General features: G+C 41.3%; 1 protein-coding gene across 1 annotated transcript in view; it reads left to right on the forward strand.

Annotated features, from left to right (window-relative positions):
* Positions 1-24,541, forward strand: part of LOC309488837 (sodium/glucose cotransporter 1-like) — a 36,750-nt gene that overhangs the window by 1,511 nt on the left and 10,698 nt on the right. Inside the window, exons 2-4 of the mRNA XM_082157253.1 lie at positions 19,523-19,603; positions 19,702-19,913; positions 23,246-23,381. Coding sequence (XP_082013379.1) covers positions 19,523-19,603; positions 19,702-19,913; positions 23,246-23,381 — 429 coding nt within the window. The remainder of the gene's footprint in view (positions 1-19,522; positions 19,604-19,701; positions 19,914-23,245; positions 23,382-24,541) is intronic.

Consider the following 24,541-nt stretch of genomic DNA (forward strand, 5'->3'; position numbering starts at 1 on the left):
TTCTGGCGAGTCTGGAGGCGTGGGAGGTAATGTCGAATGTAGAATGACCAGAAGTGATCCACAATGGTCTGAGAATGTCACCAGCGGCACTTGGATAGCGTTTCGGGAGTGTAGATCACCTGGGGAAGTGAGGCATCTCGCCGCCCCATAAGCAGCATGTTAGGGGTAACCGGGTCTGCAACATCGGATGAGACGTATCCCAGTGGCTTGCTGTTGAGGATGCTCTACTTCAATCAGAAATGTACGTAGTACTTCCTCTGGAACCGACTGGCTCCCGATAACTACCCGCAGGGCAGACTTTACTGATCTAATCTCTCTTTCCCATGCGCCACCGAAGTGTGGTGCGGCGGGAGGATTAATTTTAAAGTTGACCTGATGACTAGCCAACAACTCTTGCAGTTTAGATTCCATTACTTTGAAGGTTTTGCTTAGCTCAGTCTCAGCTCCTCGGATATTGGTCCCTTGATCCGAGAGGATTTCGGATGGGGTTCCTCTGTGGGCTATAATGCGTCTTAAGTGCCAACAAAAATGCATCCGTATCAATGCTGTTGAGGAGGTCAAGGTGAATGCATCTGGTTGTCAAACACTTGAAGATGACTCCCCATCGCTTTTGCGACGGCCCATCGCTAGTGCGACAGCCAATCTTCACAATGAAGGGCCCAAAGCAGTCAACTCCAGTTGAAAAAAAGATGGTTGGTACAGTCGCAGGCGAGCCATAAGTCAGCCATGACAGGCACAGTCGGCTTGGCTCTCCAATTCTGGCACTCCACACACTCTCTCTGATGTTGCCTTACTGCTTGTCTGCCTCTCAGGATCCAGTAGTGGCGACGGAGCTCAGCGAAAAAACCTGTCAGGTCCTGGATGGAGAAGGAATTCATCAAAGTGCTTAATGAGAAGTTTAGTCACCTTATGGTTTGGGTGGATCTCAGTTTCACTTAATAAATCCAGTTTCCGCAGTCTTCCTCCCACACGGATCAGTCCTAGTGTTCAATCCAACTCTAGTGCAAGTGTGTTCAGACGGCTGGATGCAGTCACAGGTTTCGCTGCCTTCAAGGCCTTAAGTTCCTCTGAGAAGGTCTCCTCCTGACATCGAATCAATATGAGTGTTTCCGCACTACGCTAATCAGGGTGGATCCCTGCTAATCCATATGCTCATGCCTTGGGTAGCCACCCCGTGAAGAAACTGGTAAGCAGCATCAATCAAGTCCTTCCAGGAAGTGTACTGGGATGCATCAAGAATGCCAGAACCTTGATCATTTACAACTAGACCACAAAAGACAACTTTCTTTGTCTCTGATATGTCATCTTGGGCCATCAAGAGCATGAATGGCCAGTGATCTGGTGGTTCACAAAGGAATTTTGGACCCTGACTCCACCTGCCTGGGTTCGCCAGTTCTGTAAGTGTCTTCCCTCTAGTAATATCATCCGCCGGGTAATTGGGGGAATCCACATACCTCCATGAGAGAAGCTCTGTCAACTCTTGGATTTCTGCAACTCTTGTCCCAACGAAAACTTTATACCTACAAGCCTCGGACTTTATGGTAAATGGACTGCATTTATATAGCGCTTTCACAGACCCAATGGCCACCAAAGCGCTTTACAATATTGCCTCACATTCACCCATTCACTCACTCATTCATACACCGACGGCGGTGTCAGCCATGCAGGGCGATCCAGCTCGTCGGGAGCAGCTGGGGTTAGGTGTCTTGCTCAAGGACACCTCGACACTTGGTCAGGTGGAACCGGGAATTGAACCACCAACCTTCTGGTTTGTAGACAATCTACATGAACCACTGAGCCACTGCCGCCCCTTTATCCACGTCAGGACAGTAGTAGAGTCAGTCTATAATGTCACTTCCTCTATGGGGATCGTCAGTTCCTGGCTGAGGAAATTGGCAAGCTGGGCACTGGTCAGAGCTGTGCAGAGTTCGAGACGTGGAATTGACAGTTTGGGGGCTACCCTAGAGCGGGCCATGACAAAGGAGGTATGAATCTCTCCATGTTGCTCAACAAGGAGGTAAGCAACTGATCCATAGGCCACATCTGATGCATCACCAAACACATGCAAGCTAAATTTTGATGTCTCCACATCAAAGTTGGAAGGGATGTAGCATCTGTTAAGCTTGATCTTGCCGAGGTCAGGCAACTCCTCCCATATTTTCCATTTCTCTAGCAAGTCTGTGGGAAGGTTCAGATCATCCCAATTCCTTGGTTTAGCCCAAAGCTTCTGGACAAGAATCTTGGCCCGTGTGGTAAAGGGAATGATAAACCCTAGAGGGTCATATTGTGACGTCAAGACCTTGTAAATGTGTCTCATTGTTGGAGAGTGCTCTACCATGGCATGATGCCAGTAGCCCAGTTGGTCCTCTAGACAGCGCCACATCAAACTCAGAGCTGGTTCCAAAGGATCCAAATTATACTGTTGAAACCACAGTTCAATGCTCTCTGAACGAACCGTTGATGGTAAATGCTGAATGATTGAAGGTACATTAGAAGCCCACTGTCTTATTTCGAAGCCTCCTGAGGCAAGAAGAAGTCTCATCTTGTCGATCAATTGCTTAGCTTCCATAGCAGTGGGAAGACTTTGTAGACAATTGTCTACATAAAAGCTTCGCTCTATAGACTGCAGTAGTTCTTCATGTCCAGGCTGCTGGCTGCGAACATGTGCCTGTAGAGCAAAGGTAGCACAGCAGGGACTGCAGGTCGTCCCAAAAGGCAAGACTTGCCACTCGTAGACGTCAGGCAGATCCTCTCTATGCATGTTCTTCCAAATAAACCTCAGTAGGGGTTTGTCTTTTGGTAGGAGTCACACCTGGTGAAACATGCCGCGTATATCACCACTTACGGCAACCGGATAGTGCCTAAACTGAAGGAGAACTCCCATCAATGAGGCACCAAGGCTGGGACCAGGAGCAGCTGCTGATTAGCCCAGATGCACGTAGGAGCAGTTCAAAACCAGCCGGTCTTTCTCATTGTGGTGTACAAGGTGGTGTGGTATGAACCATGACTATTCATTGGGCTGCAGATTCTCTGGTGGTACCTTAACAACATACCCTGAATCGAATCTGAGGGTATATTGCCACATTCTCTACAAGGTTTCTTTAGTGTGCATTCCTCACATTTATGACTTGTATGACCACATTTCCAACATCTCTTGCCGTCCTTTATCCACTTGAGAATCTGTTCAGGTGAGCGCTCAGTGATTTCACTGCACTGCGACAAGTAGTGCTCTTGACTTTTACAGAACAGACACAGACGTTTCAGTTTCTTGACTAATTGCTGACCATGAGCGGGCTCTGGATGGACATAATGTACTGTACTCACCTCTTTGGGTTGGTCGCTGCCATGATAAACTGCTGTGAGTCGAGTTTAGGGCTTCGGAATGGGTTGACGTTTTCTACGTGGGACTTGAACTTTCTCCGTCTGGTAGCGCTGTACCATTTTAGATGACAGACGCTGAGCCTCTGCCTTCACTTTCAACCAGTCAGCAAAGTCATGGAGGTTATACGGGTTGAGGCTGTCAGTGCTCAGTTGGCCTCGTAACTGGAGGTGCTCAATGAAACTATATCTGTAGTGCTTGGATAGCTTACTGAGTAGTCTGTCGACATGCATGGCCCATGCAAGTGAGTTCTCGTCCTTGTGGCCCCTCAAGGGACATCAACATGCCTACCAACAAGTCAACATTGTGTGCAAAACTCTGGAAAGCCTTTGCATCCCCAGCTCTAATATCAGGTGAATCAGAAAGTTTCACTTTGTGCCAGCTAATGAGGTTGGCCATACTGTCATTGCAATGTTGTCATAGCTGCTGCATAGGGCGCAGGATGATGTAGGCATGTTTGGGCTTACTTCCTCCAGAAAAAACTGTTCCATCAGCACCCTGTATTTATAATGTTCAGTAAGCTCAGTGTGAGGATTGAGGAGAAAGCCATCTTCAGATCCGTAAACTCTCTCTCACTATCATTCACAACCTTCTGTAATTTGGCGATTTGAACTGGCTGGAGTGGAAGTGCTGCAGGTATTGGCTGATAAACAGAAGTCGGAGGTTGTGGCGGGTACATTGCTGGAGAGTCATACCACGTCTGTCCTGGAATATGTGTAGAAGGCTGAGTGACATAAAACCCTGGGAACGATGATGGGGGTCAATAGAGTCTGGCATGGTGAATGACTGCCGATGTGGTTGGCATGGCACAGCAGGCTGTAACTGATAGACAGGTGGCACACAAATTGTGTAGGCTGTTGTAGCTAGAGGCAGCTTCACTGATATAACAGTACGTGGCAATGATGAGGTAAGCTGATATGAAGGACGAAAATCTGGTATGCTTGATAACGTGGTGCAGGTAAATGTGAGACACCAAAGTATCGCGGAGTCGTACCATATGTGCCATTAGTCGTAGTTTGTGTCATATGCCATGGGGCTGACTGTTGAGAAATGTCTCTGGTGGCCACAGCAGCTGGGAATGACTGGCTTGCATAAAGGATTGGGATAGATGGCACTGCAGTAGTTTTCAGTCTGACCCATTTTTCATGAGCTGAACTCAAAGATCTAAGACTTTTTCTATGTACACAAAAGGCCTATTTCTCTCAAATATTGTTCACAAATCTATCTAGATCTGTGTTAGTGAGCACTTGTCCTTTGCCGAGATAATCCATCAACCTCACAGGTGTGGCATATCAAGATTCTGATTAGACAGCATGATTATTGTACAGGTGTGCCTTAGGCTGGCCACAATAAAAGGCCACTCTTCTACACAGAGGTAGAGGGGTAAACAGAGGAACGAGTAAAAGGCTTGATGCAGGAGACATGGAAGACAGGGTGAACACGGTGAAAGGGTTGCGGGAGCCGAAGCCGGGCCGTCACCGGACTGATCACCTTGGCAATAGGGTATGGCCCGATAAACCACAGTGCCAACATCTTAGATGGCACCCTAAGAGGCAGGTCCCTGGTGGAGAGCCACACCCTTTGCCCACAGATGTATGTAGGTGCTTCAGCCTGACAACGATCCGCCAATCTCTTGGTGCATTCCCCAGTTCGCAGCAGTGCCTCCCTGGTCCGCCTCCAGGTCCGCCGGCACCGATCAATGAATGCCTGAACTGAGGGAACCGCAGCTTCGGGACCCTTCGAGGGAAATAGAGGGAGTTGATAACCAAGACAGCATAAGAAAGGAGATAACCCAGTAGACGATACCGGCAAGGAATTATGGGCGTATTCAGCCCAGGTGAGCTGCTAGCTCCAGGACGAAGGATTGTGGGAAGCAAGACACCGGAGAATCCGCCCAAGATCTTGGTTCGCCCGCTCTCTCTGAACGTTGGTCTGTGGATGGAATTTCGATGACAGACTAGCAGTATCACCAATCTGCCGACAGAACTCCCTCCAAAAGTGAGAGACAAACTGGGGACCCCTGTCAGAGACCACGTCCTCCGGAAGACCATGAATCTGGAAGAAGTGGTCCATGACCACCTGAGTCGTCTCCCTGGCAGAAGGGAGTTTGGGAAGGGGAATGAAATGGACCGCCTAAGAATAATCTAGGTACAGGCATAGGTCCAATAACAGAGGATCTAAATAGTGTGAGAAATCAAACAAGAGGGGAATCAGGTGAGAGAGGTGTGCAAGAGCACTAATTACAATGCTGTGCAGCTGTGGTTGCCCAGGAAACAAAGTGCGGGGAAATTAAGAAACAGGGGAGAGATAGGTGCGCAGTAGCGCTGATTTTAAATGCAGCACAGCTGTGGTGCTGTGGAAATATACAGGGAAACATAACCAAGAGACAAAGCAGGAAGGGCAATGATCAAACTCAAGTCATGACAACATGAAACAATACTTAAAGGTCCCATGACATGAAATTTCCACTTTCTGAGGTTTTTTAACATTAATATGAGTTCCCCTAGCCTGTATATGGTCCCCAAGTTTCTAAAAATTTTAATCGGTGTAAATCGAGCTTTTGCTATTTTTCTCTGCCTTTGAGAAAATGGAAGCTCAACGGGGCTGATCTTGAATCTCCTCCTTATGACGTCATAAGGAGAAATGTTACCTCCCCTTTCTCTGCTTTGCCCGCCCAGAGAATATTTTCCGCCCATGAGAAAATGAGCTAGGAAGTAGAACGCGCGCGCGATTTTAGTTTGTCTACGAGAGATATTATCATGGCTTTTGAGCGAGTGAAGCATAATAATTGCTCAATAATTGGATGTACAAATGAACATCGAATGGTCAATACAGAGCTGGGCTTGCTGAACGTCGGACAAGTAAGTCAACAAATTATATATAAGTGTGTTGCTTTACTGTTTATGGTTACCTAGCTTCTTACACGTAGAAACCTCCTTGTGGAGGTTACTAATTACTAATATTTTAGTAATTAGTAGTAATGAAGCTGCAACTTAATACATTTAAAATATATTATAAATATTATGGCTTCCACCAATCCGCCTGTGGCAGTCCCCCCGTCTGCTCGTCGCCAAGGGCGTCCCTTTGCGGCCTCCACCTCCGCCTCAGGCCACGCAGCCCAACCCAGTCCTCGCCAGACCCTCTAAGCGCCAGGCAAAGCGGCGTTCCTGAGACGGGAAATCCAGAGATGGAGGAAACTGCTCTTTAGAAGATGGTGGACACACCGGTCCTTCCCCCCGGAGGATGGCCGGGTGGAGAATCCTTTAATGAGTTTATTTTTGTTCCTACAATTTCAACAAAGGAGCAATTTCTGGGTCCTAAGATGCAGCTCGGTTGACAGTGAGCAATACAATGCCTTGCCACTCTCAGCCCCCTCTTCTATCTCCAGAAGGCAGGAGTTTGCGGTTCGAGGATGCAACACCTTTTCATGTATCTCCTGCCATTCCCTCACAGGAATCGTAGAGCCAGACAAGTGTTGCACCGCACACTCAGTCCCCACTCACGATGCTCCTCACTGTTGGACTCCCCTGAGAAAGGACCTGCTTGTAGGGATGGGGCACCGTATGGTACCCGCCATAAGACTCAAGTGGCCTACCCCCAGCGGTAGTAGACACTATCACTTTATCACACTATCACTGCTGGCCTGGCATGATTTCTTATTTTGAGATTTTATAGGTGGTTGTCAAACAATAAAATGGTTTATTACCGCCACCGACTGGTATGAAGTGTGGATCAGAATGACATTTCCCCTCCCTTTTTATATCCTCTCCCACAAATTAGTTATTTTAAGATACTAAAAAATATAGATTTTTGAGTTATTTTGTAGAATAATATTTTTTTTATCTTTGCTAGATTTTTTTTATTTAAATCCTTCTTTCAGTCTCATATTTCTGACAGTATATTTTTGACAGCACAACATGTTCCGATTCTTCTTGCCCACAAAATTCACATCTTTCCGTATTATGTTCACTCATTTTGTAAAGTGTACTGTTAAAGGGACACTTCACCCATTTGCATTAAGCTTTGTATCGTTAGAAACCCAGTCATATTTTTGAATGGTCGTGCATTATTCCCTCATTTTCCCCTGAGACGGAAGAAATATGGATTTCAGTGTTGCGGTTCCTGCTTATAATGATGTAAAAATGGTAATTCTAAGCAGGAAGTCCCATATCTTTGTAGAGGGGTTGAGACTACAAACACTCGTTCCTCATTTTTCCAGGGGGTGGGACCCACTCTCGCTACAGACCTATTACAGATCAGTGGGTGGGACTTCACTTGCAGAAACTAAAAGCAATATCCACCATCAAGTTTGGAAGCTAAGCTAACAGGCGCTGTGGAGCCAGATGTGAAGTTACGACAATGGCGGAAGGTACTCAATATGATATGGAAGAAGAGGATTTTGAAAGTCTGATGCTCGAATCAGATGTTCGTGGCTACCTTTACGAGCCGCAATATAGCGAAGAGCAGCTGAGGCTGATGGAGGAACAGGAGGCAGCTGCTGCGGCTTTTGCAGCCGAGGCAGAAGACCTTCCTGTCGCGGATGCGGACTGAACATCCCGGTACCATGCAATAATTCACCATTTCGAAAGAAATACAAACTAGGAGTAATTTACTAATGAGGTCGCCAACTAACTAGAAATTTTGTGTGAAATGAATTTCAAGCTCTGGTGGTAGCTAGCCTTGTAGATGGAAGAGTGATTTCTCTGATAGGCGGAGACCTCATAGGCGGTGTTCTGGATTAGTGGGAGTGGGTTGCGGAGCTGTGCAATGTGGTGCATTGTGGGAGTTGTTGTCTTCCGTACAAATGCGCCCTAAAGTTACTATCTGTCTTTCCTCGGTCAAGAAGGCACCAAATTCGAAATTTATGTTCCATTTCGACTACATGTATGACCCACTTTCAATAAAGATTAATGTTCCCATGGGTGAAATGCTCCTTTAAGTCTTGTGTGTCCAAATCTTATCCTTGATATTATTATTATCTCATCTCTCGTTTTTTTCCTGCACTTCTCATCTCTCCTACTTTCCTTTGTATTCTATGAAACCATTCGCCTTTTTTCTCCTTATTCACATTGTTTTTGCCAACCTTTTTTTAAATAATACTCTTCCTTTCATTCTGACTAAGACTAACTGATAAATTGATGTCATTGTTTTTTATGGCTTCATTTGCTGCCTTATCTGCTATTTCATTTCCTTGGATACCAATATGTGCCAGTACCCATAAAAATACTACTGTTAGGCCCATCATTTGAATTTTGTTTAATGTTTGCTGTATTTCTATTCAAATATTTGGAGTAACTAGCCAATGATGAACTTGAGTCTGAACAAATAATTGATTTCAAATGTCTTATCTCCTCTATCCACTCTGTTGCTAATAATGAGTAGCAAACATTTCCCCGGTATAAACAGATAACTCATCACTGATCCTTTTCCCTAATGATAAATTAAATTCTGAAACAGTAAACGCTACTCCTATTTTATTGTCTAAACTATTTGAAGCATCTATGTAGATCTGAATTACACTGATATATGGGCCACCAGGCATCCAGGTCTCAATGAGGATTTTGACCTCTAACCTTTTCTGTAATTGTTGTGTCCCAATAGGTACAGTGTATTGCTGTTTGTGAACGTAATGCTCATTTCTTGTTAATTTTGTTTTGAACCATCTTGTCTATGAAATTAGAATTATGAGGGATAACATTAGCCTATTTATACTTATTGACTTCACATATTGTGTGGAGTAAACTAGTTGTTTGAAGTGATGTTTTTCCACTTGGAGATCTCTTATTTTGCCTTGTACTTGTATGACGTAACCTCTGACATCAGGCATGACTTTAATTTTTGCTTCTAGTGGCCAAAAAATATTGTTGCAAGTGCCAGAGTGGCACACCTGAAACCAATGCAATTATAAGTACTGCTTGTGTTTGTCTGTTTGTTACCAACACCCTGATGAAGGCCAGTGGGCCGATACGCGTTGGTGTTTTTATCTTCAATGTTTTAGCCCTCTACTAATTAATAAAGGCTTTTTAACTTTTTCGTAACCTACTGAGTGCCTGGACTTGGATTTTTTCCAAATTTTTTTTAACATTTAACCCTTCCAAGAGCACCAGAGGATACAAGGGATACCAGCAGCGCTCCAGTTCCCCTTTGTCTAGTCTTATAAGGATCATTTTGGGTGACCCTGGACAGGAGCAGCTCCGTTCTACCCTTTGAACGTTGAGGACCCGCTACAAGATCAACATGGCCACAAACAAATCTTTCTCCTACACCAAGGACGAGGGCAAAGCTATCATTGTAGAAGATACTCTTCTGGAAGTGGATTTTGATCAGGAACATGGACTGAGGACAGACACACGTAAACTGCACATTGATCTTCAAAAACTTTCTGAAAAAGAGGTAAAGCTGAATCTTCATATTATTACCTTATCTGACTACTGGAGGCAAGATATGATCCCAAGAGGTTTGAGATTGAATAAATTTCCCTCGTTTGGTTATGATAATGTGGATTTTAAGGATAAATGGGAAGCAATTCTCAATAAATGCTCCCTAGACTTAATCCTCTTGCTAACTGAAGAAGCCAGAAAGCAAAAGTCAGCTGTACAATCTCAGATTGAGGAATTGAAATCTGAGCTCTCTCAGACAGAACCAGATGAACACAGGCTGCCTTTTGAAAACAAATTAAAAGAAGATCTTGATAAACTGTCAACGAAATTGAAACTAGGCAAAATTACAAAATTCAAGCGAGACCGTAATGACTACAGGAAGTGTTCTATATACGGCTGGGGCAAGAAGGGACACCTGACAAAAAGAAGAGTGTCTTTTAATCTTCCAAGCACTGATGATGGTCTCTCATTTTCTCCTACACACTCAGGTAGACCATTTGACACCAAAGTGGATCTCTATCGATTCTATAGGAGTTTACATCTTAAGGCCTGGTACTCCCAGAATGCACAGGGTACAACTACCTACTCAACTACCACGGTAAACTCTTCTTTTCGGCCTAAGTCTACCTTTACACCTTGTACTATAAACCCCATATTGACTACTTTCACCAAAAAGGTTACCTATGAAGTAGAAAAGCTTTACAGTAAGCAAAAAAAGATCACACAGCATAATCTCACAAAAAATGAATCTCAAGCACTTAAATGGCTTTCGGAGAGAGATGACATAATCATAAAAAGTGCTGATAAGGGGGGTGCTGTTTGTGTGTGGGACAAGAAGAAATATATAAGTGAAGCACTTCGCCAACTCGACAATACTCAGTACTACTCAAAGCCCTCATCCAATCCAATGGATACTATGAGAAGAGACCTGGAGCAATTACTTAATGAGGCAAAATTACATAATTGGATTACTAAGAAAGAATATGAGTTTTTGCTCTGTCAACACCCACGTTATTCTTCTTTTTATATGCTCCCCAAAGTCCACAAGGATCTGGAAAATCCACCTGGTAGACCGATAATCAGTGGGAATGATTCAATAACAGAACCTGCCTCCAAGTTTGTGGATTATTTCATTAAGCCATTTGTTGCAGATTTGCCTTCTTATATTCAAGATACTACTCAGGTTTTAAAGAAAATTGAGCAAATAGGTAACATAGGCTCTTGTATTATGGCCACAATGGATGTGGAGTCTTTATATAGCAATATTGTACATGATGAGGGTCTAGAGGCTTTAAAACACTATCTCTCATCTAGACCTGAACATTTGATGCCTCCCAGTGACTTTATAGTGCAACTTACTGAGTGGACTTTAAAGAATAACATCTTTCTCTTTCAAGACAAATTGTACAAACAAGAAAAGGGGACTGCAATGGGCGCGTGTTTTGCTCCCAATTATGCCAATCTGTTTTTAGGCTTGTGGGAGGAGCGCTGTATATTTTCCCAAGGTAACCCTTTTAAAGATAAAGTCTTGTGGTGGGGTAGATATATTGATGATGTGATTCTTATGTTTTCAGGGTCAGAAAAAGAACTTTTAGACTTTCATGTTTATGTTAACAGCTTAAATGAGAATCTTAAATTTAGTCTGGACTATGACCTACATGCCATAAACTTTCTGGATCTACGGATCTCAAAGGATAATGAGGGATTCTTGCATACATCTATCTTCAGAAAGGCAACTGATCGTAATACCTTATTGCATGCAAATAGCTTTCATCCTCCATGGCTTATTGATAACATACCCTTTGGACAGATCCAGAGACTAAGGCGTATATGTGATTCAGATCAGGATTTCCAAAATCAATCTATGGATATGCAGCAGCGTTTTCGACAGAGAGGATATCGAACACAAACTCTCATTCAAGCTCATAATAGAGCCCAATCACTTGAAAGGAAGAGCCTGCTTCAGTCTAGACCCAAAAGAGTGTCAACTCAGAAACCCTACTTTGTCACTTATTACAGCAAGGAGGCTGTCCAGATTAAACATATTATAAAGAAAAACTGGAATATTATTGAATGTGACCCTACTTTACGGGAAATATTCACGGAACCCCCTGGGATCAGCTTTAGGAGGGCCCCCACAATTAAAGACAAGTTAGTAAAAAGTTACCTCCCTGCTCCTAAACGTGAAATCTGGCTTCGTCAACCCAAGGGAAACTTTCCTTGTGGCAATTGTAATTATTGTGAAAATATGACTAAAACTGATATGTTTATTGATGTTTTTAGCAATAAGACGTACACTGTTAACAGTTTTATAAATTGCAATACTACCCATGTTGTCTATCGTTTAGAATGTACTTGTGGTTGTTTTTACGTAGGCCTCACTAAAAGGAGACTAAGAGACAGGGTAGCTGAGCATAGGTATGCCATCCGGACTGGAAATATTAATTATCCAATGGCCAAACATTATATAGACGCTAAACATGGGAGGGATTCGACCTTACGAGTAGTGGGCATTGAGGCTATTCGCCTTGATGCCAGAGGTGGGGATATAATCAAACGCCTTAAACAAAGGGAGACATACTGGATCTATTCCTTGAGGGCCACCAGGCATCCAGGTCTCAATGAGGATTTTGACCTCTCACCTTTTCTGTAATTGTTGTGTCCCAATAGGTACAGTGTATTGCTGTTTGTGAATGTAATGCTCATTTCTTGTTAATTTTGTTTTGAACCATCTTGTCTATGAAATTAGAATTATGAGGGATAACATTAGCCTATTTATACTTATTGACTTCACATATTGTGTGGAGTACACTAGTTGTTTGAAGTGATGTTTTTCCACTTGGATATCTCTTATTTTGCCTTGTACTTGTATGACGTAACCTCTGACATCAGGCATGACTTTAACTTTTGCTTCTAGTGGCCAAAAAATATTGTTGCAAGTGCCAGAGTGGCACACCTGAAACCAATGCAATTATAAGTACTGCTTGTGTTTTTTACACTGATATATGTCTGCACATTGAAGTACCTTCCTTATACTTGTTTTTCTTTTGTATCTATGTAAAATCTACAGTAGCGTCTAAAATAAACATCTCCGGTTACCTAATGTAACCTCGGTTCCCTTTTGAGTTCAGTTCACTTGACATTGTATCAGAGCTGACGCTATGGGGCTATCTCCTCCTTCCTTGAATATACTGAAGTCTTATGAAATCTTGCGGGTGAGAATTTGCCCGCCAATGCCGTTCAAGCGTGCAAAATAAAGGCGGGGTCCCCTCACCACCCCCTGCAAGCAAAGCCATTTACCTCAGCTAAAAGCACTTCATGCAACGGAAGACCTCAGTGGCATGGTGGCTAAAAGAGCAAGTTGCACAAGCTTTATACTACACATCGCAGAGTAAAGGATGTCACGTCCCTGATTAAAGGAACCGTATGTAAGAAATGTATTTCAATGAATCATTAAATGGCCCAGATATGTCACTAGACATTAAGAAATCATGTTCATTTAAAATACTTATATCACTGACAACAGTAGTCCGGCCAGGATATTGTCATTTAAAAAGTGAAGTTGCAGCCCTCAACTGATGTTGATGTTGTCATGTTGTGTTTTGGCCTGATGCTCCACCCTCCACCTATCTACCAATCACGAAGTCAGTAGTGTTTCGGCATCCGGGTTTCCAGCTCTGCTCTAGTTACCACAGCTGCAGCTACAAACGTGTCGGATAAAAAATGCCAGCCTATCTAGCAACCTCGAGTCAGGGGGGAGGGGGAGGGGATACACCGCTCTACAGTAATTTGAAAGTGATTGCAGTACCAGTTTTGGCCACAATCTTACATACGGTTCCTTTAACTATACAGTTTCACCAGCATTCATGCCAGCACTTGTTTCCAGAGGCTGCATTAACAGCAGCCATCACAGTGTGCTGGGGCAGAATAACACGATGTCATGAACATCATACAAGCGGGGTTATACCAGAGCTGGTGCAATGCAGAGCATTAAATGGAGTACATGTATATGAGCAATAGAATTACATCATTGTAGGGTTAACGCCATGCAGATGAAACATGAAGGCAGCAGGAGTGCAGGTGCCAGTCACCCAGTCATTCATCTACATGGCTTAGTCCTGGGGGGGCTGCAACAGTTTAAGACGAAGGCTGAGCATTGTTGCAATACAACATTGTTGCGATGCAAGTAAGCAAAATTCAGGCTATAATAACATGTATATAGTAATATGCATAGGTGCCTTGTATCACACCTAGTATTGATTTTTCTGCAAATACTACCTGTGTGGGCAAAACCACCAAAGCGATGACTGATTCCCATCTGTGCTTATTACAACGTGAATGTGTACAACAGCAATGCACATAGATTTAACCTGCAAGGGCGATCATTTGTGCAGAGTGGCAGCAGCGTCTGTCCCTGTAACAACAGACTGTGAACAAGCTAAACGGCCTAGTTGAACACCAGGGGCGTTAACAACTGTCGTACCACCCACAAATTCTGTTCATAAAGTTATGAAGCAGTTAGATATAATTGTCTTGCAAAGGCAAACTCACAGTGCTAGTGAGGAAACATTCAAATCATGGAACTGACCAGAGTGCCCAGCACGAGTTGGTAATGTAGAGGAGCGAGAGTTGCTCAGCCTTTTTGTGTCATTAGTGATCAGCCTTTTTGTGCCATCCGACATTCTTATTGCCAGAACATTCTACTGGGCGACGTGCCATTATAGTGATTGACAGGCACTATCTGAACATGAAAGTTGACATATTTCAGGTCCACTGATATAATCCAGCCCCTTGGCCAAACCTGTTTCAATGCGCTCATTTGAACGCATGCTTAAACAGCGAGCGATTCGGTCCAAGATGGGATGGGAACCACCGTCTTTGTTTGGGCCCGGACAGTAGCATGCCACACTTCTGTATAAAGTGACAGCAGATGAAGTACTTTGTGTCTAAACAATGCAACTCGCCGCTCAACGGCAGGGAGCTACTCATGTCATAAGAGTGAGAGAGAACTAAAGGAGGAGCTCCAATTCTAAATCACTGTGTGTGTGTGTGTGTGTGTGTGTGTGTGTGTGTGTGTGTGTGTGTGTGTGTGTGTGTGTGTGTGTGTGTGTGTGTGTGTGTGTGTGTGTGTGTGTGTGTGTGTGTGTGTGTGTGTGTGTGTGTGTGTGTGTGTGTATACTGTATATAAATATATACATATTCTGACTTAATGTGCTGTACAGCGGAACAGTTCCAACAATAAAGGCAATTACTGTTCCCGTTGTCCACAACGAGCGGCGAGAACAGACAAGAGAGCTGACAGTCTCGCTATCGTCTTCATGAGTGAGAGCAAAGCATCGGTTGTGGCGGCACTATTGCTTACGTCACAGCAGCTCTGAGCTACCGGACCTAGTTGAACACCATGGGTGAATGAGAGTAAAGTGGCAGCAATTCTGGCGCTATTGCTAATATCACAGTAACTCTGAGCTACCGAACCTGGTTGAACACCACGACTAAATGCAAGGAAGGTGGTGACAATGTCTGTGCCTTACACATTACAGGACTTATATATAACCCAAATAGCCATATTGCGGCAGTCATGTTGGTCTCACCGACGACTTCACCACTCCTATAAACACAGTTAAAAGTGGGTTTCTTGCAAGGGCTGCCGCCTGTGCTGGGCAAGAACATCTAGGCACACTACCAATGCCGCAGCCCTCAGCCTGAGTGTTTCCTGAGAACTCTTAAATGCAGAACTTCTAGGCTTGAACTCAGTAAGAGAGTAAATTACAGGCACGCCCCTGTAAAAGATGCATCACAATAAAGCCCACTCCCTAAGAAGGGGATTCTGGGTGATTGAGAAGCAGCAGTCTATGAAGATTTAATACACTTTCTGAGTGAACCATGATCAGTCAATCATCCAAATCATTCATCACAAGAACTCTGGGACTGTGAAGTTTTAGAACGTTATTGCTATGAAGCAACCTCAGAAACACTTGTGATTTTCTGAATATAGAAGCAGGCATTTTTCCGATTCACTGAAATAAACAGTCTTCCGGCCACCCTGCGAGAGGGATGTGTTTCAGGGCGAGCAGTCCGAGGGAGATTATGCTGATTAATGCCCTGATTATGCACTCCGTGGAGTCCCCAGTAGAGCATGTCACACCTCTGTATATTCCAACAGGGGCTGAAGCACTTTATGGTGCTTTTATTTGGAACTCGCTGTTTAAGACGGGGGGGTACCATCGTACTAGAGAAAAGAGTTCCGATATAGAAGCACGTATTGTATTATTCTGTCTTACAGCTCAGTCACTCCACACAATGGAACAGTCATAGCACAAGGTAACTAGTGATCTCAACAGACAGCGATTTGCTGATGCTTATCATAGAAAGGCAATAAATTAGAAAGGCAACCCATATGAGCAACAGCGGCACAGTCGGTGCTCATCATCTGAGGCAATGAATGGCAGCCGCGCCGGCATTCATAGTGGTTAGTGTAAGCAACTTACTACACACCCATATGAAATGACGTGACTATGATTGGACGATTGATAAGCTTAAATCTGATTGGCTAAACGACTGAGATAAATAAATAGAAAACTTAAACAACATTCACAACAGCAACAAGTCTTGTTCTCCAGTGTCAATTTCTCAAAGCATTATGATTATATAAAACCAAGTAAAAAATAGTCATCTTGTATAACACTGGTTGTAAAATCTAATTGCGGTTGGGGGGTAAAAGACACTCCTTGTAACAGCATGGATGAATTAATCTTGAGCTATAGGTACTCAAAAAATTCCATTAAGAGGATGACAATCATGATTCATCATAAGAGAAAGTTTCCCAATCATTTTATACTGCACTATCTCCTCTAAGGTGGGTAACACACTCCCCACAACAGAGCCTGCCTTCTTTATAAGTTTATTTAACTTATTCTTCTCCTTTTCCAACAGTGCCCCAACTTGACCCAACATGTGACAAGAGTTCAAAATCACAGATGAGACTACAGAGTCATAGAAGGTCTTAAGTAGTACATGACACATCCCAAAGGATCTCAGTCGCCTTAACAAAATAATATGACTTTGACCCTTCTTATAAATTTGCATTGTATTGTCAGACCAGTTGAGCTTGTTGTTCAAATATACACCCAGATACTTGTAAGTTGTTACTATCTCAACTTCTGACTCTCGTAGGTACCACTTGCTGAGGAAGTCTGCTAAAATCAACCACAATTTCCTTTGTCTTACTAGCACTTAGCCTGAGACTGTTTTTCTCACACCAGTCCACGAAACTCTTTATTAGCTCCCTATATTCATTGTCATCATGGTCCGTTATACAGTTCAGTTATCCAATTCACCATACCATGATGTACTCCAACATTTTCCATCTTACTTCGTAGTAGTGAAAGCTGAATAGGATTAAATGCACTAGAGAAGTCAAAGAATGTAATTCTGACTGTGCTGTCCATGGTCTCTAAATGACTTAAGGATTTATGCAAGAGGTAAATAAGTGCATCATTCACCAGTTTTAAAAGCAAACTGTAGTTTATCCTCACCACCACACAATACTGACTTTAAATGGTTTAATACCAGTCTCTCAAAAACCTTAATTAACTGTGCTGTTAAAGTAATTGGCCTATAGTGCGAGAACTCCATGGGATTTGTTAACTTGGGTACGGGTACTACACATAATGTCTTCCATAAAACAGGTAATTTTTCCAAACGCAAACTGAAATAAAAAATATAATGAACCACCCTATTTTTACTTTTAATAACCTCTGTAGCCTACTCTCTTTTTGCTCATCCTTATCACCCACTGGAAAGGCCCTCTTTTTCTCGTTTAATAATACTTGTAACTCAGAGGTGACCCAAGGTTTGTTATTTGAATAACATTTGATCTTTTTAGGTACTGTATTATCAACACAAAAGTTTATCTAAACTGTAATACACTCAGTTAAGCTATCAATGTCTTCGTCATGTGATTTACACAGAACCTCCCAATCAGTTCATTCAAACCAATCCGTTATGCTTCATAGACTGAATCAGACCATATATTAACTGTTCGTATCCATCGTCCCAATGGTGGAAGTGGTGAAGATCTGTAGGCACATTTGAATAAAACAAGTCCAAGATTTTATTGTCCCTTGTTTCACAGTCCACATACTGAGAAAACGTAGGGAGCGTATAATGTAGAGATGCTTGGTTAAAATCACCAGAGATAGAAATCAGTGATTGGGGATATTTTGACTGTATCCTTGCTGTAACAGTATTAATATATTCACAAGCATTAGTCACATTGGCCGAAGGAGGGATATCCTACACCGTTATCGCTAGGCTATCACATAAGAAAATTCTCTTGGCAAATAGTACGGCCTCAGTCCCACTGCAAGTAGTTCAATATATTGCGCATTTTTTCTTTAACCGTGATATGATACGGATTGCACCAACGTTCATTGACAAACCGTGCCAGTCCACCTCCTTTCCTCTTACCCGTCTCCGCAGCATACCTGTCCGCTCGCACAAGATTAAAGCAATACAATTTTGCAGCCGAGTCCGGCGTTCTCTCGCTCAACCAAGTCTCAGTAAGACACATAAAACTGCATTCACGATACTCCCATTGCATCCTTGTTAGTGCCGTAAGCTCCTCCTTTCCCATGATAATCGCAGGTAAAAATTGTTTATGTCGTCTTTTCTTCAGTCGATGCTTTACTCCAGCTCTCTCCTCCTCCTTAGTTCCACAGGAATCTCCATTCTAGGTACAGATGACATCGCTTTATGTTGAAGTGCCAATAGTTGTTCTCTTGAATAAATATGGAGCAGAAGTTTGGTGCTCCCGATACTGTTCCCAGCGTTCCAATTAAGAACGCCAAAATAAAAATAATCATAATCCAATGATTTGATACTCTCAAACTTAGGACCACACATAAACACATTCCTCAGACATCGATTATAATGCATAATTATAATGCATTCCTACTAAAGAGCAGAAATCTGTAAGAAATGGGACAACCCATAGTAAAATAACTAATGAAAGTTAGCTGTTATGTTGGAGCAATATCACTGTCTTTATTACACTGCTCTGTGGAATGCTTGATTCTGATTGGTCGATCGCGCCATCCAGCGGTAGGTTATTCCCAGATAACAACAGCTGAAAACAGATAACGCAGGCTCATCCGGGATACTAAAGTCAGTAGCGCTATACGCTTGCTAGGAACGTTTTTTCTTCATGGATGTTTTGTATTTGGTAAGCTAATAAAATATTAAAACTCAGTCAAATCAATATTTTGTGTACAGTTATTTAATTATGCCATCCAGTATCGTGGACTCACTCTCTCTTGTTTCATACAAACGCAGCTGCTGCCATTTTGTGACTATTATTTTATAAACTGTTGGATTATAAGAGACAAACAGGTACAATTTTAAAACAGTTTAATCTGAAATCAATATCTCTATATCCATAATTAATTATGTGGCGAAATACAACCGTACATTATCAACAACCGGCTGGATGTACAGTATCCCTTACATATGGAATTCCAAAGCTGCAAAAATAATACATTTGCCACAGCTGTGCACAAGGCACAAGGCAAGTTTGTTCACAAGCTTAAGCCTCAAGTAACTTTTTACTAGATGGTGACCCCACAAGACATTTGTAAAATCATTCAATTTAAAGTTTCTTTACAATGTTTATATTAAAAAAAGCAACCAACATGAATACCAAAAGTACATTTCTAAGAATTAGTTTTTTTGATTTCCCTTGAAAAACTTTCCGTTTCTTCTACAGGTGGTCTAGCTGCAGTCATCTACACAGACACCCTGCAGACCGTCATCATGGTTGTGGGATCATTCATTCTCATGGGCTTTGGTACGTACATTCATTTTTTTTCTGTATACTTTAAACGTTTTGGATAAAAAAAGTCAGCTGAACGACTACTTGCTTCAACATGTTCCGTTTTCTTTCAGCGTTCAATGAGGTCGGAGGCTATGAGAACTTCAAGGACCGTTATATGAATGCGATCCCGTCAGTGGTGGGTGCAAACATCAGTGAAGCGTGCTACACCCCTCGTGAGGACTCATTCCACCTTTTCAGAGACCCCATTACCGGCAATCTGCCCTGGCCTGGAATGGTCTTTGGTCTTACTATCCAGGCTATCTGGTACTGGTGCACTGACCAGGTACTGATCCATTTATCAAGGTTGCTGACAAATTTTTGTGCAGTAACACTTTCTAGATTGTGGCTACCTTTTCGTATTGATTTATTATGTGCGTAGAAAGTTTTTTTTTTTTTTTTTTTTTTTTGGGACATAAGAAGCATTATTTGAGAAAATAAGAGGTCTATGTGTCCTATGTGTTAAGACATTCACACATCATTCATACAACTGACAAATGTCTTCTGTGTCTTCTTTTCGACAAACTGCACTTGAGTTTCTCAGGATGAACAGTGTGCTTCTTGTTTTAGTCAGACCAAGTCTAAGCATAAACAGACATACTTTTAGTTTGAAAAAGTATGATTTTTCCCTGATTAGTCCCCACTGAATAAGATAAGAGACACAAACAAGCAGATATAGACTCACCACAGTTAAATAAGTTCAACATCCAATTAACAAAACTTAAAACATAACTGTTTCAGACTTCCATGTTTGGTTGCCCTAGTTTGGTAATTGGGTGATTTAGGTGACATTAGAAAAAATTATTAATATTTTAGCTTTAAAAGATGCATGGAGACATAAACAGATTCACCCATGTCAAGTATATTGTGATGGGGATGTTCTTCCTCTAAGGGGAGTTTATTTTTTAGTGAAGAATTTTTCCAAAAAATTCTTAGCAGTCATATCGACAGATGTTTATGTTTTCACAAACAGTATTCAATATTCTTTGTTTGTACTCTGGCACTATAGAGAAAAATATAGCCATAAAAGTTTATTATAATTCATGATGTACAATACCTGCATCTCATAAACTGTTTTATTTGCATCTGTTTTTGTTTCTCTATGCAGTGGTGATTCTGGATCTTTTTAACCTGGGGTGCCTGATTATGATACCTTAAATGTCCTAAATATATATATATATATATATATATATATATATATATATATATATATATATATATATATATATATATATATATATATATATATATATATATAAATGCAATTTTGTGTGTGTCAGCCATTAGGAGACAGTTTCCAAAGGAAGAGAAACTCAGGCTCGGCGGACATAACGTGAAGCTCAGACTGAGGGGATACTGTGGACTTGTGGGGCTCCTCATCTGCAAAGCCCACAATAAATGACGAGCCGCTCAACGAAAGGGCAAAGTCTAGATATATTTCACCAGAGTGTAGTGAAGGGTATTGCCAGGCATAAAATAGTAAAGCGGCTTATTAAGTCCATGGTGAAACATGTCTTTTAAGATCTCATCACAAAAGTCCACCCCATGACAAAGTTCACAAAACTCCCTCACGTACTCCTCGATTGGACAGTCACCTTGGTTGAGAAGGAAGAGACGATATGCTGGATCCATGTTATGGTTCGTTCTTCTGTAATGATGTGGTTGAAACATAGGAGGAAGCAGGATCCACGTGCAGCAGTAGTCTTTTATAAAAACTCAAGACTTGATAAATTCAGACTAGGGAACAGGGCTCAGGAACAGAACATACAACATCAAGAACTAACAAAGACTGAACTAGACACAGGGCCTAAACACACAGGCAAACAAGCTAAACAAGATAACAAGGGGGCGTGGTTAATCAGAAACCCCTGGGAAGAGTAATACTAACTACAAAGGACTACAAAACATGGCACAGGACAGGAAATTACAAAAGTCCACACAAGACAAGACAGGAATTATGACAGGTGTGCTTCTTTTACCGATATATTTTGCATTTCTAATCCAAACAACGTCAAACTTGGCACTGCACTTACTCGTGCCCGTAGCGAGACACCTGTCAAGTTTGAAATCCATCTGACTAAGGGTTCGAGAGATATGTGAATAACAGACACACACACACACACACACACACACACACACACACACACACACACACACACACACACACACACACACACACACAGACAGAAAGACGTTCCTGTAATTTATAGATAGATAGATAGATAGATAGATAGATAGATACGTTTCTTAAGGATCAAATTCATCATATTAGAATGATTTCTGAAGGATCATGTGACACTGAAGACTGGAGTAATGATGCTGAAAATTCAGCTTTGATCACAGGAATAAATTGCAGTTTAAAAATATATTCAAATGGAAAACAGTCATTGTAAACTCTAACATTTCACAATATTACTGTTTTTACTGTATTTTTTATTAAATAAATGTAGCCTTGGTGAACATAAGAGACTTATTTCAAAAACATAAAAAAATCTTTTGAACCTTTGCACAGTGGTGGATACACTGAACAACAACCATAAATAAAAGTTCAAACTCTAAATGTTTAAATCAGCAAGCCCTTGTAAACTTTTTAAACAGTTGTTTAAACATTCAATAACCGGACTAAATGATTCCAGTGTTTCCCAAAGGATTTTGTGAAACTGTGGTGGGTAGACCTCTGTCACTCTAGGGTCCCTCGTAAGAAAATGTTTTGCATTTTAATGTTAAATTCATAAATCTGGTGAGATAAAAAATATATATATATATATATATATATTTGAGACTTTAAATTTAAGAGCTCCAACCCATTTTCAGTGTGCAAATTGAAAACTGAACAAAGAAAAAGTCTGTACCCGAACTTTAAAGGGGACTCAAACCTCTTTTAGTGATAGTGTCTCAGTCTACATTACACTACATAATACTAATAAATAATACAAATAATAATATTCCTTTGACAGTAATAGCCATATATATTGTAAAACAAATGCACTGAAAAATAAATGGAACATTCTACATTAATTTTGTCCTAATTTCTATACGTGCAAGAGATAAACGTGAGCTTTTATTTTGACGGAAACTGCAGTCGAGCTTTAATTTTGGCGGAAAACAAGTTTACAAAAGCGTCTCTTTACAAATCTAGTGAAATGCTGTAATCGTCAACTATGCAAATGTGAAAATAATGCATAACTGCGTTCCCAAATGCAAGCTAAAATCAGCATATGCACAGATAGAGTTCACTGCATTCATTCACTGTGGACTGGGACGCTGAGCTGATCATGTGCTGATCGTGTGAGCAAAGCCCACACTTCTCTTTGCGCAGCGCAAACAGACTTTTGAAAAGGATACAAAGCCTTATCGAGCTTATCAAAATTTTAATTTATTTGAGAGCAATGGCACAAAACACAACATTAAAGACCTTTTATATTATTATGAGAAGTTGAAATATATTTTCGGGCTGCCACAGTCTAGTTAATTAATGGGAAGCACTGAAATCTATAGCGGTCAATGCTGATATTGTGGTGGGCCGATACAAATAAATCAATGTATGGGGAAACACTGGATTCTGAGCACTAAAATGTTCCTCTGGGTTATTCACACAAACACTCCATCTTGTTTTAGGTGATAGTGCAGCGCTGTCTGTCTGCCAAGAGCCTGTCCCATGTGAAAGCTGGCTGCATCCTGTGTGGTTATCTCAAACTTCTGCCCATGTTCCTCATGGTTTTCCCTGGCATGATCAGCAGAGTGCTGTACCCAGGTGAGAACGATTGGCAGCATCCTGGCTGAGAAGGGTGATAAACGGATTAACTATTTTGTACATGTTAGCAAATATGTTGACTGAATCCTGACTAAGTGATATTTAATGGCAACTTTAATGTTAATATATGGCCAACTAGGTTTTGTTAGTCTCACCGAACTAGACTTTTGCCCATCAGAATAAAGTCTGGTCCATGTATTTCTCACAGAACATGCTAGCAACTTACTAGCATCTTATTCTAGCAAACAATTGCCTAATTAGACAGGGGTGCGTTTCCAAAAAGCATCGTTAGCTAACTAGGTATGGTTCCAAGTTCTGTTGTTATCAGCATCGTTAAATGAGTCTGTGTTTCCCGAAAACCATAGTTCCAATGAACATTTGCAAACAGCATCACAAAGTTGTGTGGTCTGAATGACAGCTCTCGACCTGTGATTAGAAGCATAGTTTCTTGTTTGCATGACATGTGGGCTTAAATCCTTAACTTGAGCACCCCAGTTCGAGTATCTGACAACCGGTTTGTTTAGTTTGACGCAGTGTTGTTAACTAAAACTACACAAATTTAGTAAATTGAAGTAAAACTGAAATCAATTAAAATTAGATAAAAAAACTTTTTTTAAACTAAATGAAAATGAAAAATGTTGTTGTAACTGAAATAAAAAAAGTTTAAGTTGAAATACTAAAATTTCTACAATGGAAAAATTATAATACAAATTAATAAAAAAAAATTAAAAAGGTCAGTAAAAGGTCATTCAACATATGAATAAATTCTGTTACAATATAAATAATACAAAATAAAATGCATGCTTTAATTGGTTCTTTAATATATTATTAATATTAAATACCTTAATAATAATGCATAGTATGTTTTTATCCTTCTACTAAAATTATAATTTTTATAAACTTTTGAAAAGCAGACATGAAATAAAAATTAAAAATCAGTTCTGCATATCTGACAAACATAACATAATGTCTAAAGCTTAAACTAAAATTACAATGAAAATTGACAATAAAAGCCTATAAATTAATTAATAAATACATTTATACAAATAGTATTGTGAAATTTCAGGGGGGTAAATCTGAATTCATGATTCCACAACAGTTTGATTTGTGGAAATGGTATGTGGACTTTGTGATAAGAAATTATGTCAGTCCAAAAGTAA

The sequence above is a fragment of the Leuciscus leuciscus genome, assembly GCF_965113295.1.
Source record: "Leuciscus leuciscus genome assembly, chromosome: 24".
NCBI lineage: Eukaryota > Metazoa > Chordata > Actinopteri > Cypriniformes > Leuciscidae > Leuciscus > Leuciscus leuciscus.